Source organism: Cetorhinus maximus, chromosome 22 (genome assembly GCF_964194155.1).
Source record: "Cetorhinus maximus chromosome 22, sCetMax3.hap1.1, whole genome shotgun sequence".
NCBI lineage: Eukaryota > Metazoa > Chordata > Chondrichthyes > Lamniformes > Cetorhinidae > Cetorhinus > Cetorhinus maximus.
In genome coordinates, this window is record NC_135900.1 from 42,285,351 (window position 1) to 42,303,850 (window position 18,500).

The 18,500-nt window shown below is 45.1% G+C and overlaps 1 protein-coding gene across 1 annotated transcript in view; it reads right to left on the reverse strand.

The window, feature by feature from the left end:
* Positions 1 to 18,186, reverse strand: part of LOC144696636 (sodium- and chloride-dependent GABA transporter 1-like) — a 78,139-nt gene extending 59,953 nt beyond the window's left edge. The window contains exons 1-3 of the mRNA XM_078568175.1: positions 18,077 to 18,186; positions 3,433 to 3,782; positions 1,755 to 1,886 (exon numbers count right to left, since the gene is read on the reverse strand). Of these exons, the coding sequence (XP_078424301.1) occupies positions 1,755 to 1,886; positions 3,433 to 3,664 (364 nt within the window). The 5' untranslated portion in view covers positions 3,665 to 3,782; positions 18,077 to 18,186. The remainder of the gene's footprint in view (positions 1 to 1,754; positions 1,887 to 3,432; positions 3,783 to 18,076) is intronic.
* Positions 18,187 to 18,500: the final 314 nt, after the last annotated feature.

An 18,500-nucleotide genomic window follows, 5' to 3' on the forward strand; every position in this document is an offset into this window, starting at 1 on the left:
TCCAAACCGGAATAATGATATTGCAAGGGGATGTGAACGCCTCCAGCAGTGACTGCTCCGTGGTCAGGTTTCACAAGGAGATTGTACAATGTGCCCAGTCGTCCAACTGTTCTGTAGTCCACTAAAACTCTCATTAGTTTGCAGTGTGTGCCTGAAGGGGGAAAGGCTCTGGAGCATTTGATGGCACTTTCATGCCTCTGTGTTGCTTGAGTGGACAGATAAGCTATAGGCCCGACTCCAAGCATGTCAATGTGGCTGCACCTGAACTGTCTCAGCTCCGGAGGAATGGTCGCTTTATACAAGGTTTCCCTAATGTGTGGCCGCTTCCCTGACCCCCACCCCGCATGTGCTTGTGCACTATCATCAACCGTAGTGCACCCCTTGCCCCCCACAACTCACCTCAACTGCAGCGCAGCCCTTGCCCCGGCACCGCACTGACAGCCAGCCGGTATAACACGACTTGCCTATGCCCTCGCCTGAATGTGCAGCGCCTCAACCTTGAAGTCCAACAGGTGATCCTCGCGAGTGCTGTGCAACATTACTGTGCACTCACCTCCGAGTTCCTCTCGAAGTGCAGCTCACCCGGTGCACACCTTATAAATGCTGTCGTGAAACACATCGGTGTGAAATTATGAATATGTGCTCGGACGATCCAGCGTTGGGGGGATGATTCAGGTAAACTGGCTTATAATGACATACAGAAGTATTACAATGAAGTTCCCGACATGTGGCAGCCAGAAATGCGGCCCACCATCGACAGGCAGAGTGGACGATTGCAAACTGGTTTCATGACGTCGTGAATCTGATTTTTGGCCTTCCTGCCATATTGTCTGCTTATGCCCGCCATGATGCCCAATGCCAGCGGGCATGGAAAATTCCACCCTAAGTGTCTGAAAAGGGCTATAGATAGGTTAGGTGAGTGGGCAAAATTGGCAGATGAAGTTTAATGTGGGAAAATATGATGTTGTTCACTGAGATCCCTTCCTTTCACTGTGCTTCAATGCTTCTATAGTCAACATGAAATCAGTGCTAGCTGTATAACACTCTTTATTTCAAATATACTAAAAGGCTAGCAAAATTCTCTATACAGATCCTAAAGCACTGTCAAGGTCACATGTTGCATTGGTTAGACATAAGTAAACGTCCTTCACAATGATCCATCTAAGTACATTAACACCAATCTCAGAAGAACTCCATTACTGCTCCAATATGGCATTTCCATTTTTCTATGTGGCCTGAGAGTGAGAAATTGGATCAAATTATTGGCTCGTTTGTGATGTTGACCCACATTCACTACATTCTTGGCTGGACCTGTCCCAAAGTCATTTTACATAATTAGGTAGATTTTATGAACCCTTGCATGTGGCATACTGACAATGTGGTGAGACTGCAATTTTTCAACCTGCATTTGTGTGTTAAGGTACCTAACCACGTTTGAGGGCTTGGACAACATTCTGTGGAGACAGCTAGTGGACAGAGGTTTTCATTCCATCGGTCCAAAGTAAACCTGATTATAGGTCTCAAAGGCGAAAGGACAACATCTCACCCAGACCCTCGGCCTAACTTTCTAAGTTACAGTGCTATTTCTATATGTATTCCTTATTTTGCTATGGTATTAACATTACCAATTCTGTGCCAGGACAAAAACTCCAAACCAATTATTCAAAACATTTTGGAAAAAATTACAATCCATGTAATAAATATTGATACATTCTTCAATGCAAGTTCAAAATTTCAGAGCCAAATATACAAACCCTTAAACATAGGAGCTAGCTTCCAAACGCCAAGGCCTCCAATGGATGTGTACTGACCAAGAGCTGTTTCCAGCAGGAACAAAGGGATGCCAGCAAATATTAGCGTCAGAAAGTATGGGATCAAGAAGGCACCTGAAATATGATAAATAAAACGTTATTCCAACTGAATTTCTCAAACATATATCTATTTATATAATAAAATTATTTCTATCTATATGAACATATGACTTAAGATTGTTAGATTCTAATTTGCTTTCCATCTGGTCGGCATCTGGTGGTAATATAGTTCGAAGGTTTAGCGGGCAGAAATTAAATTTGCAAATCACATGCAAAAACTACAGAAGACCACGATTACACTTCCACTCCAGCAGAAAGTTTAATTTAAAACGTTGAAGTAGTTGTAACTAAGCCAGCGTTTTAACTAAATTCAAAGATGGGCCCTCAACAAGCCAAAGACTTGATTTATGAGCAATCAAGTCAGAGGCACCAGCTGCTGAGGCATTTAAGAAACACTTATCTCTATGGAACTCTACAGGGTATTATCTAGTGTATATTTATCTACAAGTAAAAACCTTGCATATAGCTGTCACACCATAAATCTGTACATTAACATTTTCTGCTGCAGACATCAAATGCTTCGCTTTTTCATTGGTTCAAATAAACAGGGGAACCACACTGATACATTGATTTGCACCAATCAAGGGGAAAGCAGGCTCTCTACTTTCAATCTCATCAGTGATTTCTTTTGCTAAAGTAGTTCCACAGACCATTTTAATTTCCAACCAAAATGAAAATGTTGGAGCCTGCCCCTCCCCTGGTCAGCCAACACATTACACCCATCCAGGCTCAGGTGCACTTGAATTTTCTGTACATTTTCATTACATTTTACATTACATTTTCTGGGTCACATGGTCCAGAGACACTCCATGATTTCAGTATGAGAAGTGAAGGAGATTACCATTGTGCTCTGAGGGAGAAGAGGAGGCAAAGTGCCAGCTTATACAGAGTGGCCAGGGAGAAAAATGCAAGCTTGAGGTAATGGAAGAGAGGAAAGAATCATATTACATAAACCTGCTAACTGAGGGGAAAGAGGTGGGGTAATGCAAGTGTGAGCTGGAGGAAGGGTGAAGGGTGGCAGCATGATCTGAGGGAGGAGAGGAAGAATTGTGCCAATTGTAAACAAGGAGGAGGACACTGTCAAAATAAACTTTTGTGGGAGGTGTATTCCAATATGACCTCAGGGAGAAAGATGAGGAGCGAGTGCTTTAATTTAGGAGGAAAGGAGAAGGGGCAATGCACAAATTTAAGAGACGAATGAATATGAGAGCAGGACTGGAGTATTGTAAATGAGAAATGACATGAACTGAGGTGGGGTTGAGGGGAGAAGAGTGTCAATGTGAAATTGGATAATGAGGTGAACAGTACCAGCAGTAACTGGTTGGCAGGAGTGAGAATACCAGAGCTTACTAGAAAGGAATGGATGAAAAATGTGAGCTTCAGCTGGGGGCAAGGGGTGAAGACTGTAACATCAGTTAGTTGTAGTTTCTTAAGAATGACTTTCCAGCAGTACATTCTTTGTGAGTGTGTTCTCAAGGAAACATCATTACACTTTTTCATATGTTGGTCAATGCCCTACTTGTATAAATTATGTGCAGTAATTTTCAGTAGTGTGTCCTACCTCCACCATTTTTGCCACAGAGGTAAGGGAATCTCCAGACATTTCCAAGTCCAATGGCATATCCCACACAGGAAAGCAAGAAGTCAAATTTTCCTTTCCAGTTCCCCCTGTTTGGTAAGGTTTCACTTTTAGCAGCCTGGCTATCTGATGGCTCTGCCATTTCTTCCGGCTGTGTCTCCTTCACGTTTGGGGGAAAGCTGATCTCCAGCAAAGCTTGTTCTGTCTCCGCCATCACTGCACACTTTCATCCACTTCACATGGAATGGTTTAAGACTTATGAACTCTCAGTGCAAATAAATCACAGTTCTTTGGTGGAATCAAATGTTTTGCCCTTAAGGTTTCACTTCACACTGCAAGTGCAAAATAAAGAAAGGATTCATACAAATGTAATTTCAGTTTTGTTTACATTTAGTGTGAGAGGGGAGGGGGGGGTAAGAAGAAACATTTTCTCAAATAAGCTCAAACATATTGCTAAAACTTCAGCCCCACAGGAGGATGGGTGAAACGCAATCTGGCCAGGCTCTAACAAGTGCTTTCCTCAAAGGAAGTGTCAAAAAATAACTGGTATGGAGGAAAACTGACATGAAGAGATTTCAAACCTGGTGCAACACATCAGACAATTCAACAGCACAGGGACTTCTGCACTGCCATACTATGGCAGGCTTTAGTTTAACTTGACAACCTTAACAGTAGCAGAGACAGTATTGATAGCAGAAGGAAGCTGGATTAGCATCAGTAATACAGTTATTAACCCATAGAGACAACAGTGTAAGGAAGCTGGATCGCCAACAGACACAGCATTAACCTCAGGCCCAATTTTAACTCTGTAGGTAGTTGGAAGTCTTGTCTTCAGTTGTGCCCTCGTTCAATCAGTGTAAGTAACTCCTTCCAGCCAGTTTAAAGAATAAAACCACTGGACTAAAAAATGGCCTTACAACCTGTCCAGTTCAGTCTTTCAAGCAAGTCCTCCTTTGAGATATGATATGCATATTATAAGTTTCTCCCCAATCCCAAATCTGCTTGTCTCTGCTTCCTGTATTATCTCCCAATGTCATAAATACTCTGAATAATAAAAGCACAGAAGCAAACAGAAAAAAAAAACAAAGGAACGAGTCATTGACCAGAATTTCTGATTTCAAAATAGCTTCTCAAAGCAAGGTTTCTTAATATATGATGGTATACCTAAAAGGCTTGAGAATATCTTTGTTTTATGGCAATATTGCCAGTTCATGGCATCTAACCAGGGAACAGTGCCCCTGTAGAACAGGCTGCTGGCTCCTGCAAAGGAAGAATTTGTTGAACTCCTTCAAGTGAGACTGGACTTGTTTCTGACAGAGATAGGTACTTCATAGAATTATCAGGACCAGAGTGATTGCCTGGAAGGTCAGAGAGGAGCATTCCAGATGATTTTTTCCCCAAAGTTGGTCTTTATTAAAATCTTTTTTTTTTTGCCTCTCCCAAGAAGGTTTCGGGTGGGATGGTAGGTGTATGTGAATGATGTATGAAGCACTATAATTTTGTGGGGCAGGTTGGGTGGACCAGAGGATCTTTTCCTGTCTGTCATTGCTTGTATGTCTGTCTGTATGTTAGTAACTCACAGTTGGAGAATTCCTTTTTTATCTTAAAACAAATGTCCCTGCTATCAGTCTATATAATTGTCATTCCCCCTTCTACTGGATGTTGTTGAGATTCAGCATAACTGGAAAGACAAAAATAGCACATAGATGTGTCTCATTCACCAGTTTGCTAATGCTGTGCATTTGCTGCAGACTATCAAAGGGTTTGGTTTTACATCAAAGGCAGGATCCCATGAAATTCAAGGGCCACTTCAGAGTCTCATCTCACCTTAACAACTGATAGGACTAATTGGAGCTCCATGAGGAATTGTCTCCACACAACTCATCATTTAAGATTACTTTTGAGTGTTTTCTGAGAAGAAACAATCAGAACTTGTGAATTGATGTCTATAGTTTTAAGGTATTTTGCTATTTTAGTAACTTAGTGTGTCTTTAGGCTTCTGTATATTAGTTAACATTCAAATAACTTCCAGTGATTACAAAAACACAGAAGCACAAGAATTAGGAGAGGGAACAGGCCATTCAGCCCCTCGAGCCTAATAAGATCATGGCAAATCTGATTCTGGCCTCAGCTCCACTTTCCTGTCTGCCCCCATAACCTTTGATTCCCTTGCTGATCAAAAACTATCTAACTCAGCCTTGAATAAATTCAATCACTCAGCCTCCACTGCTCTTTGGGGATAAGAATTCCACAGACTAACAACCCTCTGAGGGAAAAGAAAAGCTCTTTATCTCAGTGTTAAATGGGAGACCCCCAATTGTTAAACAGTGTCCTTTGGTTCCAGACTCCCCCACAAGGGGAAACACCACCCTGTCAAGTCCCCTCAGGAACTTATATGTTTCAATAAGATCAGCTCTCATTCTTCTAAATTCCAATGGGTATAGGTCCAACCTGCTCAACATTTCCTCATAAAATAACCCCTTCATCCCAGGAATCAGTCAAGTGAATCTCCTCTTGGCTGCTTCTATTTTTTTTATTCAATCACTGGATGTGGGCTTCACTGGCTGGGCCAGCATTTATTGCCCATCCCTAGTTGCTCTTGTGAAGGTGGCGGTGAGCTGCCTTCTTGAACCTCTGCAGTCCATGTGGTGTAGGTACACCCACAGTGCTGTTAGGGAGGGAGTTCAAGGATTTTGACCCAGCAACAGCGAAGGAACCGTGACGTATTTCCCAGTCAGGATGATGAGTGACTTGGAGGGGACCTTCCAGGTGGTGGTGTTCCCATCTATCTGCTGCCCTTGTCCTTCTAGGTGGTAGTGGTCATGGGTTTGGAAGGTGCTGTCAAAGGAGCCTTGGTGAATTCCTGCAGTGCATCCTGTTGATGGTGCAGGCTGCTGCTACTGTGCGTCGATGGTGGAGGGAGTGAATGTTGGTGGAAGTGGTGCCAATCAAGTGGGCTGCTTTGTCCTGGATGGTGTTGAGCTTCTTGAGTGTTGTTGGAGCTGCACTCATCCAGGCAAGTGGGGAGTGTTCTATCACACACCTGACTTGTGCCTTGTAAGACGGTGGACAGGCTTTGGGGAGTCAGGAGGTGGGTTACGTGCCGCGCGATTCCTAGCAACGCTTCCTTTCTAACACAATTATATCCGTTTTAAATAAGGATAACAAAACTGCGCACAGAGCAGAATTTTCTGTCTGTTGAGCGGGCGGAGCTGGGCCAGACGCCCGGCTGTGCCGCCATTTTACCCGGGTGGGCCAATTAAGGCCCACCCAGTGTATTTGCCGACTCTCGTGGATAGCGGGAGTGTGCAGGCGGTGGCGGGAGTGCACAGACCACCGGGTGCAATGGCGACCCGGCAGTCTGTTTAAAGGAAGGCCTGGCAGCCTCTTGTAGGCTGCTCACAATGGCCAATTCGAGGTCACACCGCAGGGGGTTGCTGAGCAGGCAAGCTGGAGGGAAGGACAGGGGAGTAGACCAGACCAATCTGTAGGGTCTGCCACAGGAGCAGGGCAGATTGTAGGGTAGGCCAGCACCTCTTGCTTTTCAGATTGATGCCTTGCTGCCCTTCTCGAGGAGGTGGCAGCACAGCGGGAGCTGCTATTTCCCCAGGATGAGAGGAGGCACCCCCAACATGACAAAGTGTGCCTGGAGGTGGCGGCAGAGGTGGTGAGCTCCCGCGACGTGGTGCGGCACACCTGGATCCAGTGTCGTAAATGTTTCAACAACTTGTTGCGCTCTGGAAGGGTGAGTACCATGTTGGCATTGAGCATTTAACCCAGCAGGTAGCCTTAGCCTTTGAGGCCCCCCACCCCCCCAAAGTCTTACTGTCGTGACTGCATTGAATCATGTTGGGCAAGCAGATAGTGCCCATGCTTACATCAGCCTGAGTGGTTCATGAGGAGATGAGTTCTCCCCCGCACCATGTGTTGCTCTGAGTCACACATGATTAGTCTGGGGCCAACCTGCAGGAGATGCAGCTAGGCACATACTCAGAACTCCAACACATGTCTTTTCACGGTGATGAGATTGTGGAAGGGGAGCCTCAAGGTGTCATGGCCAAGAGCCATCTGCTGCCCTCGACGCTGTACATAGTTGCGCCTCCTTGCTATGGGAGCAAAGATCATGTGGTTCCTAAAATGATGTACGCAGAATGTGTCCAAGGTGGCCATAGGGGGGTGCTGGGAGCAGGCGTACTATCTTTGTGTGAATGATCAGCAGTAGCGGGGAGAGGAGGCACTGGAGGCCTGATATGGGCCACTGTGGTTGGGGTGAAGCGTGCGTGTGCAGAGTCCACGTGCAAATAGCCGCAATGAATGGTGTTCTCTCTTTCTCAGGAGAAGAATGCGCATATTGCGTCTGAGCATTCGAGGACTGGAGGTGGCCAGGCTCACCTGATGATGTTAAGCCGCTTCAAACAGGAGGCCCTGGAGCTTGAGAGGAACCATGTATCCAGGTCAACTGATGTCAGTGAGGCTGGGGTGGTACGGCCAGGTATTTGAGGCCATCAGTGAGATCCGCTATGTCCTCCCAACATCCATAGCACTGATGATTGATTGATTTGTTATTGCTGCAACATTGCTCAGTCATAGAGTGATGGAGTCAGGGATGTGGATCATAGAAAAAGGTCCTTCAGCCCTTCGAAGATGCGTGCGTAAAGCGCCTTCCTAAGTCTCCGAATCCCATTTCCCAGCACTATGCCCATGGCCTTGTATGCCATGGCATCGCAACTGCACATCCAAATACTTATTACATGTTAGGAGAGTTTCTGCATCTACCACCCTTTCAGATAGTGCGTTGCACATTCCCAACACACTGTGTGCAAAAGTTGCTCATCACGTCGCCTATCAACCTCATGCCCCTTACCTTAAATCTATGCCACCTGGTTACTCATCCCTCCGCCAAGGGGAAAAGTTCCTTTTGTCGACCCTATCTATGCCCCTCATAAGTTTATACACCTTGATCATGTCACCCCTCAATCTCCTCTGCTCCAGGGGAAATAACCCCCGTCTATGCCATCTGTCCTCATAAGTCAAACTCTCCAGGCCGGCCAGCATCCTGGTCAATGACCTCTGCGCTCTCTCCACTCCAATCACATCCCTCCCGTGAAGCACATTTCACAACTGCGCGCAGAACTATAGCTGTGGCCTAGGAAGCATTTTCTGCACTTGGAACATTACCTCCCTGTTTCTATATTCTATTCTTCGGCTAATAAAGGCAAGTATGGCATTTACCTTCTTAAATACCTTATGTACCTGTCCCGCTACCTTAAGAGGCCTGTCGACATGCACAGCAAGATCCCTCTGATCCTCCTTACTTTCTACAGTCCTCCCATTCATCGTGTATTCCCGTGCCTTGTTTGTCCTGCCCAAGTGCATGAACTCACACTTATCCATATTTCATTCCATTTGGCATTCCTTGGGCCATCTGACCAGCCTGTCTATATCTGCCTGTAATGTAAGGGTATCCTCCTCACTATTTGCCACCCCATCAATGTTCGTGTCCATTAGTTCTGGAAGGATGAGCGCATAATGAGCCAGGAAAAGGGATGAAGTGTGTCACTGTGTACACACTAACTGATCCACTGTCTTTGTTGTTAATTGCAGCATCATCAGAGCATGGCCACCAGGAGGAATTGCAGATGCCCCCTCTCACACCTGAGGGCTCTCAAGTGTCACCTGCATCACACCATTTCTGCGAGGCAGGCACCAGCGCAGATATTAGCACCTTGGTGGGCATTGCAACATCATCTAGTGTCCCGGGGCGTAGTGGAGAGGGCACTTCACAATCGCTGGAGGAGCTGGCAGAGACAGAGAGTGCCGACGGCGCCAGCAGCCGGAGGACTGCAGGGCACCAGGCACATGCTCAGTCGGTGATGATGATCTGCCTCTGGAGTTGTCCGCAAGGCAGCAGCTGCAGGAAATGCGGCCGGGTGTGCGGGAGCATCCGGGAGTGATACATGAGGCTGTGCTTCACTTGGTGTCTGTGGTGGAGGAGTCCATGCGGTGCATGATGCCACGAGCCTCATTTCAGAGCGTCATGCTTCCTCCATGGAGAGAGTGGCGACTCTTGTGGAAAGACACCTCCAGGAGACCAATCAGGTTCTCCTGGGCTTACACTCAGACCTGCAAGCCCTCACAGCGCCAGTGACACGGCTGGTCAGTGCCAATATGGGAGATGGTGCAGGCTTCAAGCTTCCCAGCTCATTGCCCATCCATCCACGGTGAGCAGGGAGGTCCGGGATGACCTCACGTTGGCGGAGCAGTTGCCTGTCGTATCTGCGGGCTCCTCACACGTCGCTCCGGATGAGGGCACCTGCTGCTCCGCCCCTCTCCCAGTGACTGCTTCATCGGGTGAGGCTGCGACGATGCTGTGGACACGAGCTGTGGACCTGGCAGGCCCAGCACAGGCTTCACGGGCCAGAGGAAGACCGCCAAGGTCATCGAGGCCAACAGGACAGCGGAGTCAGCAGGCTGTCTCACAAGCCACTCCAAGCGGTGGGGCGGCACCAAGATGTAGCACCCGTAAACAAAAGCATAAGGCACCCTCGGCACACCACGGATTTCTCATTGGTGTTTATGTGTTGGCCCGGGATTAGGACCTTATCATTTTTTTCTGCTTGCTTAACGTCTTGTTTTGGATTTGTGAGAATATCTGATGTTTAAAATTAAAATTAGATGTGTTACCATGGCTGAGGGTGGCTCCTTTGTTCTGCATGTGTATGTTTAAGATAAATGTCATGAGTGTTGGTTTGGACATTCTAGTTTATGTCCAAAGCCCTTAGTTCCTGCTGAGGACCTGGCAGATTTAACACATAGGTGCCGAGTATGGAAGCACCAGGCAAGGCTGGTCCTGCTGATCCATTTATGTGGAACTAGCTGAAGGCTCATTGGATTAAAGCCTCCCGCTGTCCTTGCCTCCTTGGTGTAGTCCCAGGTCAGCGTTTAGCCCCTCAGCATTCCCCTGTGCTTCCTCATCCTCAGAATCAGTGCTGGACTCATCGTGTGCAGCCGCATCCACTGCATCAACATCTTCATTGCTCACTACGTCCCCCCTTTCCAGCGCCAGATTGTGGAGAGCACAGTGTGCAACCACTATCAATCACTGACACATGATCTGGGGGGTACTGGAGTGCGCCCCCTGAGCGGTCCAGGCATCGAAAGCGCATCTTGAGAAGACCGATGGTTCTCTCCACCACAGCCCTTGTGGTGCCCTGGCTCCTAATGTACCGTTGCTCAGCTTCTGTTCTTGGACGGCGGAGAGGCGTCATGAGCCACCTTCTGAGGGGATAGCCCTTGTCACCCAGCAGCCATCCATCCAGCCAGGCTGGAGCACTGAAGAGCCCCGGCACCTGGGAGTGTTCGAGGATGTAGGTGTCGTGGGAGCTGCCTGGGTACCATGCACAGACTTGTAGAATCTGCATCCTGTGATCACACACTATCTGCACGTTCATGGAGTGGAAGCCCTTCCTGTTGGTAAAGGCACCGGGCTCACCTGCTGGCACCTTGATGGCCACATGTGTACAGTCTATTGCACCCTGGACGCGGGGGAAGCCAGCAATGGCCGCGAAGCCTCTGGCTCACTGTGTCTGGCTTGCCTGGTCCCAGCGGTAGAGGATGGGGGTCAATGCCCATCTGAACAGAGCGTCTGTAACCTGCTTGATACAAGTGTGGACAGCTGATTGGGAGACACCACAAAGATCACCCACCGAGCCCTGGAAGGAGCCAGAGGCATAGAAGTTGAGGACAACTGTGACCTTCAGTGCCACTGGCATGGGGTGTCCACCCACACAGTTAGGGGAGATCTCAGGGCCAATCATCTGACAGATGTAGTTGACTGTCTCCCTTGACAGTCGGGGCCTCCTTCGGCACTGCGCCTCAGTCTTATTGAGGTAGCTGCTTCGCCGCCTGTATACCCTGGCAGCAGAATACTGGCGCCTACTACAGCCCCTTCCACCTTGGACTACCTCTTGGCCCTGCAGGAAAGCTGCAGGCCCGATAACAGTTCCTGACTCCAGAGTGCTGACCCAAAGGTTCAAAGTACACAAAAAGCTGCTGGAATTCGTTCTGAACTACTACAGATCACACAAGCAAGTTTAAAATACTTTCTCTAATAAATACTCCACAAAGCAGATTGAGACCTCTTATCCCGTGCGTGGATGAGGTTCATAGAAAAGCCTCTTGCCCACCTGCCCATTGCACCTGTGCGCCGAACTGAAGATCACACGGGTGCTTGAAAATCACCGTTGATTGACAAATTAAGGGCCTTAACTAGCCCGTTATGTAATGGCAGGCGCGTGTCGAACTTAATCGCCTGTCCGCCCAGCGAAATATCACGATGGCGCACGGTGACGCTTGCCCAACATCACTTAATGCGCTGATGTGTGGGACCCGCCCCCTCCCCACACACATCACACAGATAATTCTGCCCACAGTTCTCCAGAGGCAGTCTATCTGCAGCAACGCTTCCCTTCTTTTATTGGAGAACATGTAGGCAACAGCCATCATTGTATTATAAGAACATAAGAACTAGGAGCAGTAGGCAATTCAGCCCCTCAAGCATTCAATACGATCATGGCTGATCTCATTTCGGCCTCAACTCCAATTTCCCGCCCTCTCCCCGTAACCTTTCAACCCATTACTAATTAAAAATCTGTCTATCTCTTCCTTAAATTTATTCGGCGTCCTGGCATCCACTGCACTGTGAGGTAGTGAATTCCACAGATTCACGACCCTTTGAGAAAAGTAATTCTTCCTCATCTTTGATTTAAATCTACCACCCCTTAGCCTAAAACTATGGCCTTTCGTTCTAGAATGTCCCACAAGGGGAAACATCTGCTCCACATCTACTACTTTGTCTATCCCCTTTAGCATCTTATATACCTCAATTAGATCTCCTCTCATCCTTCTAAACTCTAGCGAGTATAGGCCTAAACTGTTCAATCTCTCCTCATAAGACAAACCCCGCATCTCTGGAATCAATCTAGTGAACCTCCTCTGAACCGCCTCTGGTGCAATTACATTCTTCCTCAAGTAAGGGGACCAAAACTGTGCACAGTACTCCAGGTGCGGCCTCACCAATGCCTTGTACAGTTGCAACAACACTTCCCTATTTTGATACCCTATTCCTTTAGCAATAAATGCCAAAATTCCATTTGCCTTCCTTATTACCTGCTGTACCTGCAAACTAGCTTTCAGTGATTCATGCACGAGGACATCCAGATCCCTCTGCACTGAAGCATTCTGAAGTTTCTCTCCATTTAAATAATAAGTCGCCTTTTTATTCTTCCGACCAAAATGGATAACCTCACACTTATCCACGTTAAACTCCATCTGCCAAATTTGGGGCCATTCACTTAACCTGTTCATATCCATTTGTAAATTTCTTATTTCTTCATTACAACTTACTTTCCCACCTATTTTGGTGTCATCTGCAAATTTAGCTATAGTACCTTCTATCCCTGAATCCAAGTCATTAATATAGATTGTAAATAGTTGGGGCCCAAGGACCGAACCCTGTGGCACCCCACTAGTTACAGCTTGCCATCCAGAAAAAGACCCATTTCTCCCGACTCTTTGCTTTCTGTTGGTTAGCCAATCCTCTATCCAAGCTAATATATTACCCCTAACTCCGTGTGATCTTATCTTGTGTATTAATCTTTGTGCGGCACCTTATCAAAGGCCTTCTGGAAGTCCAGATATACTACATCTACAGGATCCCCATTATCCACTTTACTTGTCACATCTTCAAAGAACTCTAGCAAATTAGTCAAACATGATTTACTCTTCATAAAACCGTGCTGACTCTGATGGATTGCATTTTGATTTTCCAAATGCCCCATTACTACTTCCTTAATAATGGATTCCAACAATTTCCCAATGACAGATGTTAAACTAATTGTCCTATAGTTTCCTACTTTCTGCTCCCCCCCCTTTTTGAATAAGGGTGTTATATTAGCATTTTTCCAATCCACTGGAACATTTCCAGAATCCAGGGAATTTTGGAATATTATTACCAATGCATCCACTATCTCCACTGTCCACTTCCTTTAAGACCCTGGGATGTAGGCCATCAGGTCCTGGGGACTTGTCACCCTTTAATCCCAATAGTTTGCTCAGTACTTTTTCTCTAGTGATGGTGATTGCTCTAAGTTCCTCCTTCTCTATACGCTCTGCGCTACTATTGGGGTGGTACTAGTGTACTCCACCGTGAAAACTGAGGCAAAATATTGATTAAGCATCTCTGCCATTTCTCCGTTCCCCACTATTAACTCCCCAGTCTCATCCTCCAAGGGACCAACATTCACTTTAGCTACTCTCTCCTTTTATATATTTGTAGAAGCTTTTGTTATCAGTTTTTATATTTTGCGTTAGTTTTCTTTCATAATTTACCTTTGCTCTTTTTATTATTTTTTTAGTAACCCTTTGTCGATCTTTAAAAGTTTCCCAATCATCCAGCTTGCCACTGACCTTTGCAATTTGGTATGCCTTAGTTTTTGCCTTTATGTTATCTTTAACTTCCTTGCTTAGCCATGGATGCTTTTCCCCCTCTTACCATCTTTCTTCCTCTTTGGAATATATTTTACTCGGGAGGAATTGAATATCTCCTTAAATATCTGTCTAAACTAAGGTTTAGGTTGGCAATGGAAAAAGACAAAGAACAATCTAGAGTAAGAATAATTAATTAGGGGAAAGCCAACTTCAATGGGATAAGAATGGATTTGGGCTGAACAAATTGGAATCAAAGGTTGGCAGAAAAATGGTAGCTGAACAATGGGCTACCTTTAAAGAAGAGATAGTTCAGGCACAGTGAAGGTATGTTCCATTGAAAAGAAAAGGTAGGGTAAACAAATCCAGAGCTCACAGTGTGAGGGATTAAGACCTCGCCCTGTATAGTTTTCTTATAAAATATATAGAGATATAGTCATTGCTATCTCTAAAAATTTCAAACTGAACAAAGACCTAAAATGGCTGAATCTATACCTAACTGTGACCCTGAACAAAAGGAGCTACCTGGAAGTATCCGAGAAACTCACACCTCGTTGTCCCTGAAGAGCCACTAACAAGCTCCCTGCGGGCTGCACAGACCAAATTCAAAGAGAGCTTTACAAAGGCCTTCTGCATTTCATAACCCAGGCTGACCAACAGGAGTCTGCCCAACTGCTAAGAAAAAGGGCCCCTGTTAATGGTTGAGACATTCAACAATCTTGGGGACCCAGACAAGGGATACACATCCCATGTCAATGACAATGTGGAGAGGTGGGAGTCATGTGACAGGGACCTCTGGATTGTGGAACCAGTAACATTATCTTGTGGAACTGCAAAGTCATTCTGCTGTTTACCACCCTACATGCAGCCTCACAGAAAAGGAGCTCTGCCCAAGTTGGATGACTGCCCCATCCAAACTGCTTCTGCAGGAAATTCTGTACCACTACCTACGAAGCTGATTCATCTCTGTGTGCCTATCTCATCATATGAAGTCAACACTAGCAGAAAAGCGAATTATACAGCATTGGTTTTCACCCCGCCGACCTCCATGAAGGAATACCTCACTGGAATTTGATTCTGGACTCTGGAACCCATGTGAAACGATATTTCTTTTTTCTGTGGTCTCTGCAGCGTAAATCTTTCTTTTCTCTATCACTCTTTTGCTGTATGAATGCAAAGGAGGCAACATTGTGTCCCTCCACCTGTGTTTTGAGTGTATGAAAACAAACTAACCTTTTGAGTGGGGTTATCAATAGAAATTGGCTCACACCAAAACTGAGGGGTTGGGAAATACACCACTGCTTATAAAGGTGGAAGCAAATCAAAAACACCTTTCTGTTTATGGGTGGGTGGTGAGGGAAGAAATTAGTGCTGTTTAAATTAACCCCCCCGCCCCCTCCTGTCTGTAATGCCTGGATGACAAAAGAGATAGAGATGAGGATGAGGAAGAAGTATGCTTATGACAGATGTCAGGAGGATAATACAATGAGGGGAAGTGAAAAAAACAAATAAGAGAAGCAAAGAGAGAGAATGAAAAGAGACTGGCAGTTACTATGAAAAGGAATCCCAAAGTCTTCTACAAGCATATAAACTGTAAAAGGATGGTAAAAGGAGGAACAGAGCAGATTTAGGACCAAAAACGGGATTTATGCATGGAGGCAAGGGACATAGCTGAGGTACTAAATGAATACTTTGCATCTGTCTTTACTAAGGAAGAAAATGCTACCCAGGCCATGGTGAACGAGGAGTAATTAATACACTAGAAGGATTTAAAATTGATAAGGAGGAGCTATTAGATAGGCTGTCTGTGCTTAAAGATCATAAAGCACCAGGACCAGGTGAGATGCATCCATGGGTACTGAGGGAAGTGAGAATGGAAATTGTGGAGGCACTGGCCATATTTTCTTCAGTCTTCCTTAGACTCAGGAGTGGTTCCAGAAGACTGGAGAATTGAAAATGTTACATGCTTGATCGCGGGGGACTGGAAAACTCCGACCAGTGTAGAAATTCAAAAAGACATAGACAAGCTGGTGGAAGGGGTGGACAGATGGCAGATAAAGTTCAATGTGAAGTGATTCATTTTGGAAGGAAGAACATGGAGAGACAACATAAAATAAAGGACACAATTCTAAAGCGTGTGCAGGAGCAGACCTGGGTGTAAATGTGCATAAGTCATTGAAGGTGGCAGGACAGGTTGGAAGCACGGTTACTAAAGCATACAGCATGCTAAGCTTTATTAAGAGGGGCAAAGAGCACAAAAGCAAGGAGGTTATGTTGAACTTGTATAAGACAGTGGCTGGAATTTTCCAGCACCACTACAGTAGATTCCCCTGAGATGGGGCCGACGAGCCATTGAAATCTCCATTCACACCGGTGGGACTGGGCGATCCCACCAGCATGAAAGGCTAGAAAATTCCGGAGACTATTTCAGCCTCAGCTGGAGTATTGCATCCAGTACTGGATGCCACACTTTCAGAAATATATGAAGGCTTTGGAGAAAGTGAAGAAAAGATTCATGAGAATGGTTCCAGGGATGAGGACCTTCAGTTATGAAGATAGATTGGAGAAGCTGGGACTGTTTTCCTTGGAGAAGAGAAGGCTAAGAGGAGATTTGATAGTGATATTCAAAATCGTGAGGGATCTGGACAGAGTAGATAGGGAGAAACCATCCCCACTCATGAAAGGATTGAGAATGAGAGAGCACAGATTTAACGTAATTAGTAAAAGATGCAAAAGGGACATGAGAGAAAACATTTTCATACAGCGAGTGCTGGGGTCTGGAATGCACTGCCTGGAAGTATGGTGGAGGCAGTTTCAATCAACATTCAAAAGGGAATTAGGCTAGTATCTGAAAAGGAAAAATGTGCAGAGTTACGGGAGGATGATGGGGGAATGTCACTAGATGAATTGCTCATTTGGAGAGCCAGTGCAGACACAATGGGCTGAATGGCCTCCTTCTGCACTGTAACAATTCAGTGGTTCTGTGGTACTTGATTCCCCTTGCAATAAATACCAACATTCCAGTTGCCTTCATAATTACTTGCTGCACTTGCATACCAACTTTTTGTGCATCATGCACCAGGATACCCAAATCCCTCTGTACAGAAGAGTTTTACAGTCTCTCTCTCCATTCAAATAATGCACTGCTTTTCATTAGCATATTATTTGCTAATAAATAATATTTATTATTCTATTCTTCCTGCCAAAATGGACAAGTTCACATGTTCCCAAGTTATACTCCATCTGCCATGTCTTTGCCAACTCACTTAACCCACCTAACCTGCTTTCTGTCTCCATCCTTTCTTCAATACAGGTGTTACATTAGCACTTTTCCAACATCCCAGGATCTTGCCAGAAATCAGCTTTAGCCTATAGTTTTAATTTGGCAACATGTTATATTTCATCTTCAAAAGTGATGCATGAATTTGGCAGCTATCACACACATTGCCCAATGAATGATACACTGTGATTGGAAGTTAACTGTTTAACCTGGAACCCTTACACATCATTAACAAGGATGCAAGAGCCAGTTCATAGTGGACTCAGATTGCTAAACAGAACTGACATTTCACTCCCAATTTGAGATCAAATATTGGAGAAAAGGCCAGATTGTAAAGATGACATACATTACAACACTGTTAATTTATTGACATTTCAAACTACAGTAAACAATTAAAACCAAACATACCATAATAACAAAAGTTCAACACCAGAGGCAAGAATCCTACAGATAGAGATCCATTAGTACATCAGTTAGAAAGGATATAGGTATGACCACTATGGCTTCTCTTCTGAGATTGTAATTTAAACCATTCTAACAAAAATTTCTCTCTACATTTAACCTACGCTATGCCTGACCTAGGAGTGTGTACAGGTATTGTGATTGTGTGTAATGAGCCTTACTATGCATCTAGCTGTTGCTATACCTGAGCTGGGGATGTTCAATGTTGACACTGGATCCAGTAGAAAGTCTTCAGTGTGGTATGAATTTTGAGAACAAAATTTTCCAAAGCAACCTAACCTTATATTAAAGCACACAGCAACAAACAATGATGTTTTCATACTTTTCACACAGCTGTCATCATATATCTTTTCTATTTCCTAAAACTGTTACCATAAGTACCAAATGATAAAATCTTACCTTTCTTAAATCAATAATAACCTTTGCAAGAGTGATGTTGAAGTGATCTCACATTCGTAATACATTGCCATGTAGTAAGTTGATCAGTGAGTGAATGAATGAAAAGTAGAAATTTCATCCTTTAATTAGGTGCTTTACCCTCTTCTCTCCCTGATTTACTCCTTCATCCTGACCCAGTTCATTCTATTTTGAGTTCCATTTAATGAGTTTTGATTGGTTTGTCTGATCAAATTAGTGATTAATCCTGGTTAGAATTCTGCATGATTAGAGAATCAATACCTTTCCTCTTCATGTTGTTAGGATAATAGTGTTTCAACTACAATCAATTTTATTTTCAGTCTGAGGTTAAATGTCAGATTAATGAATTTCACATTATTGCACATTGTGAATATATGAAAACGGGAATGGGCTATGACAATGGCAT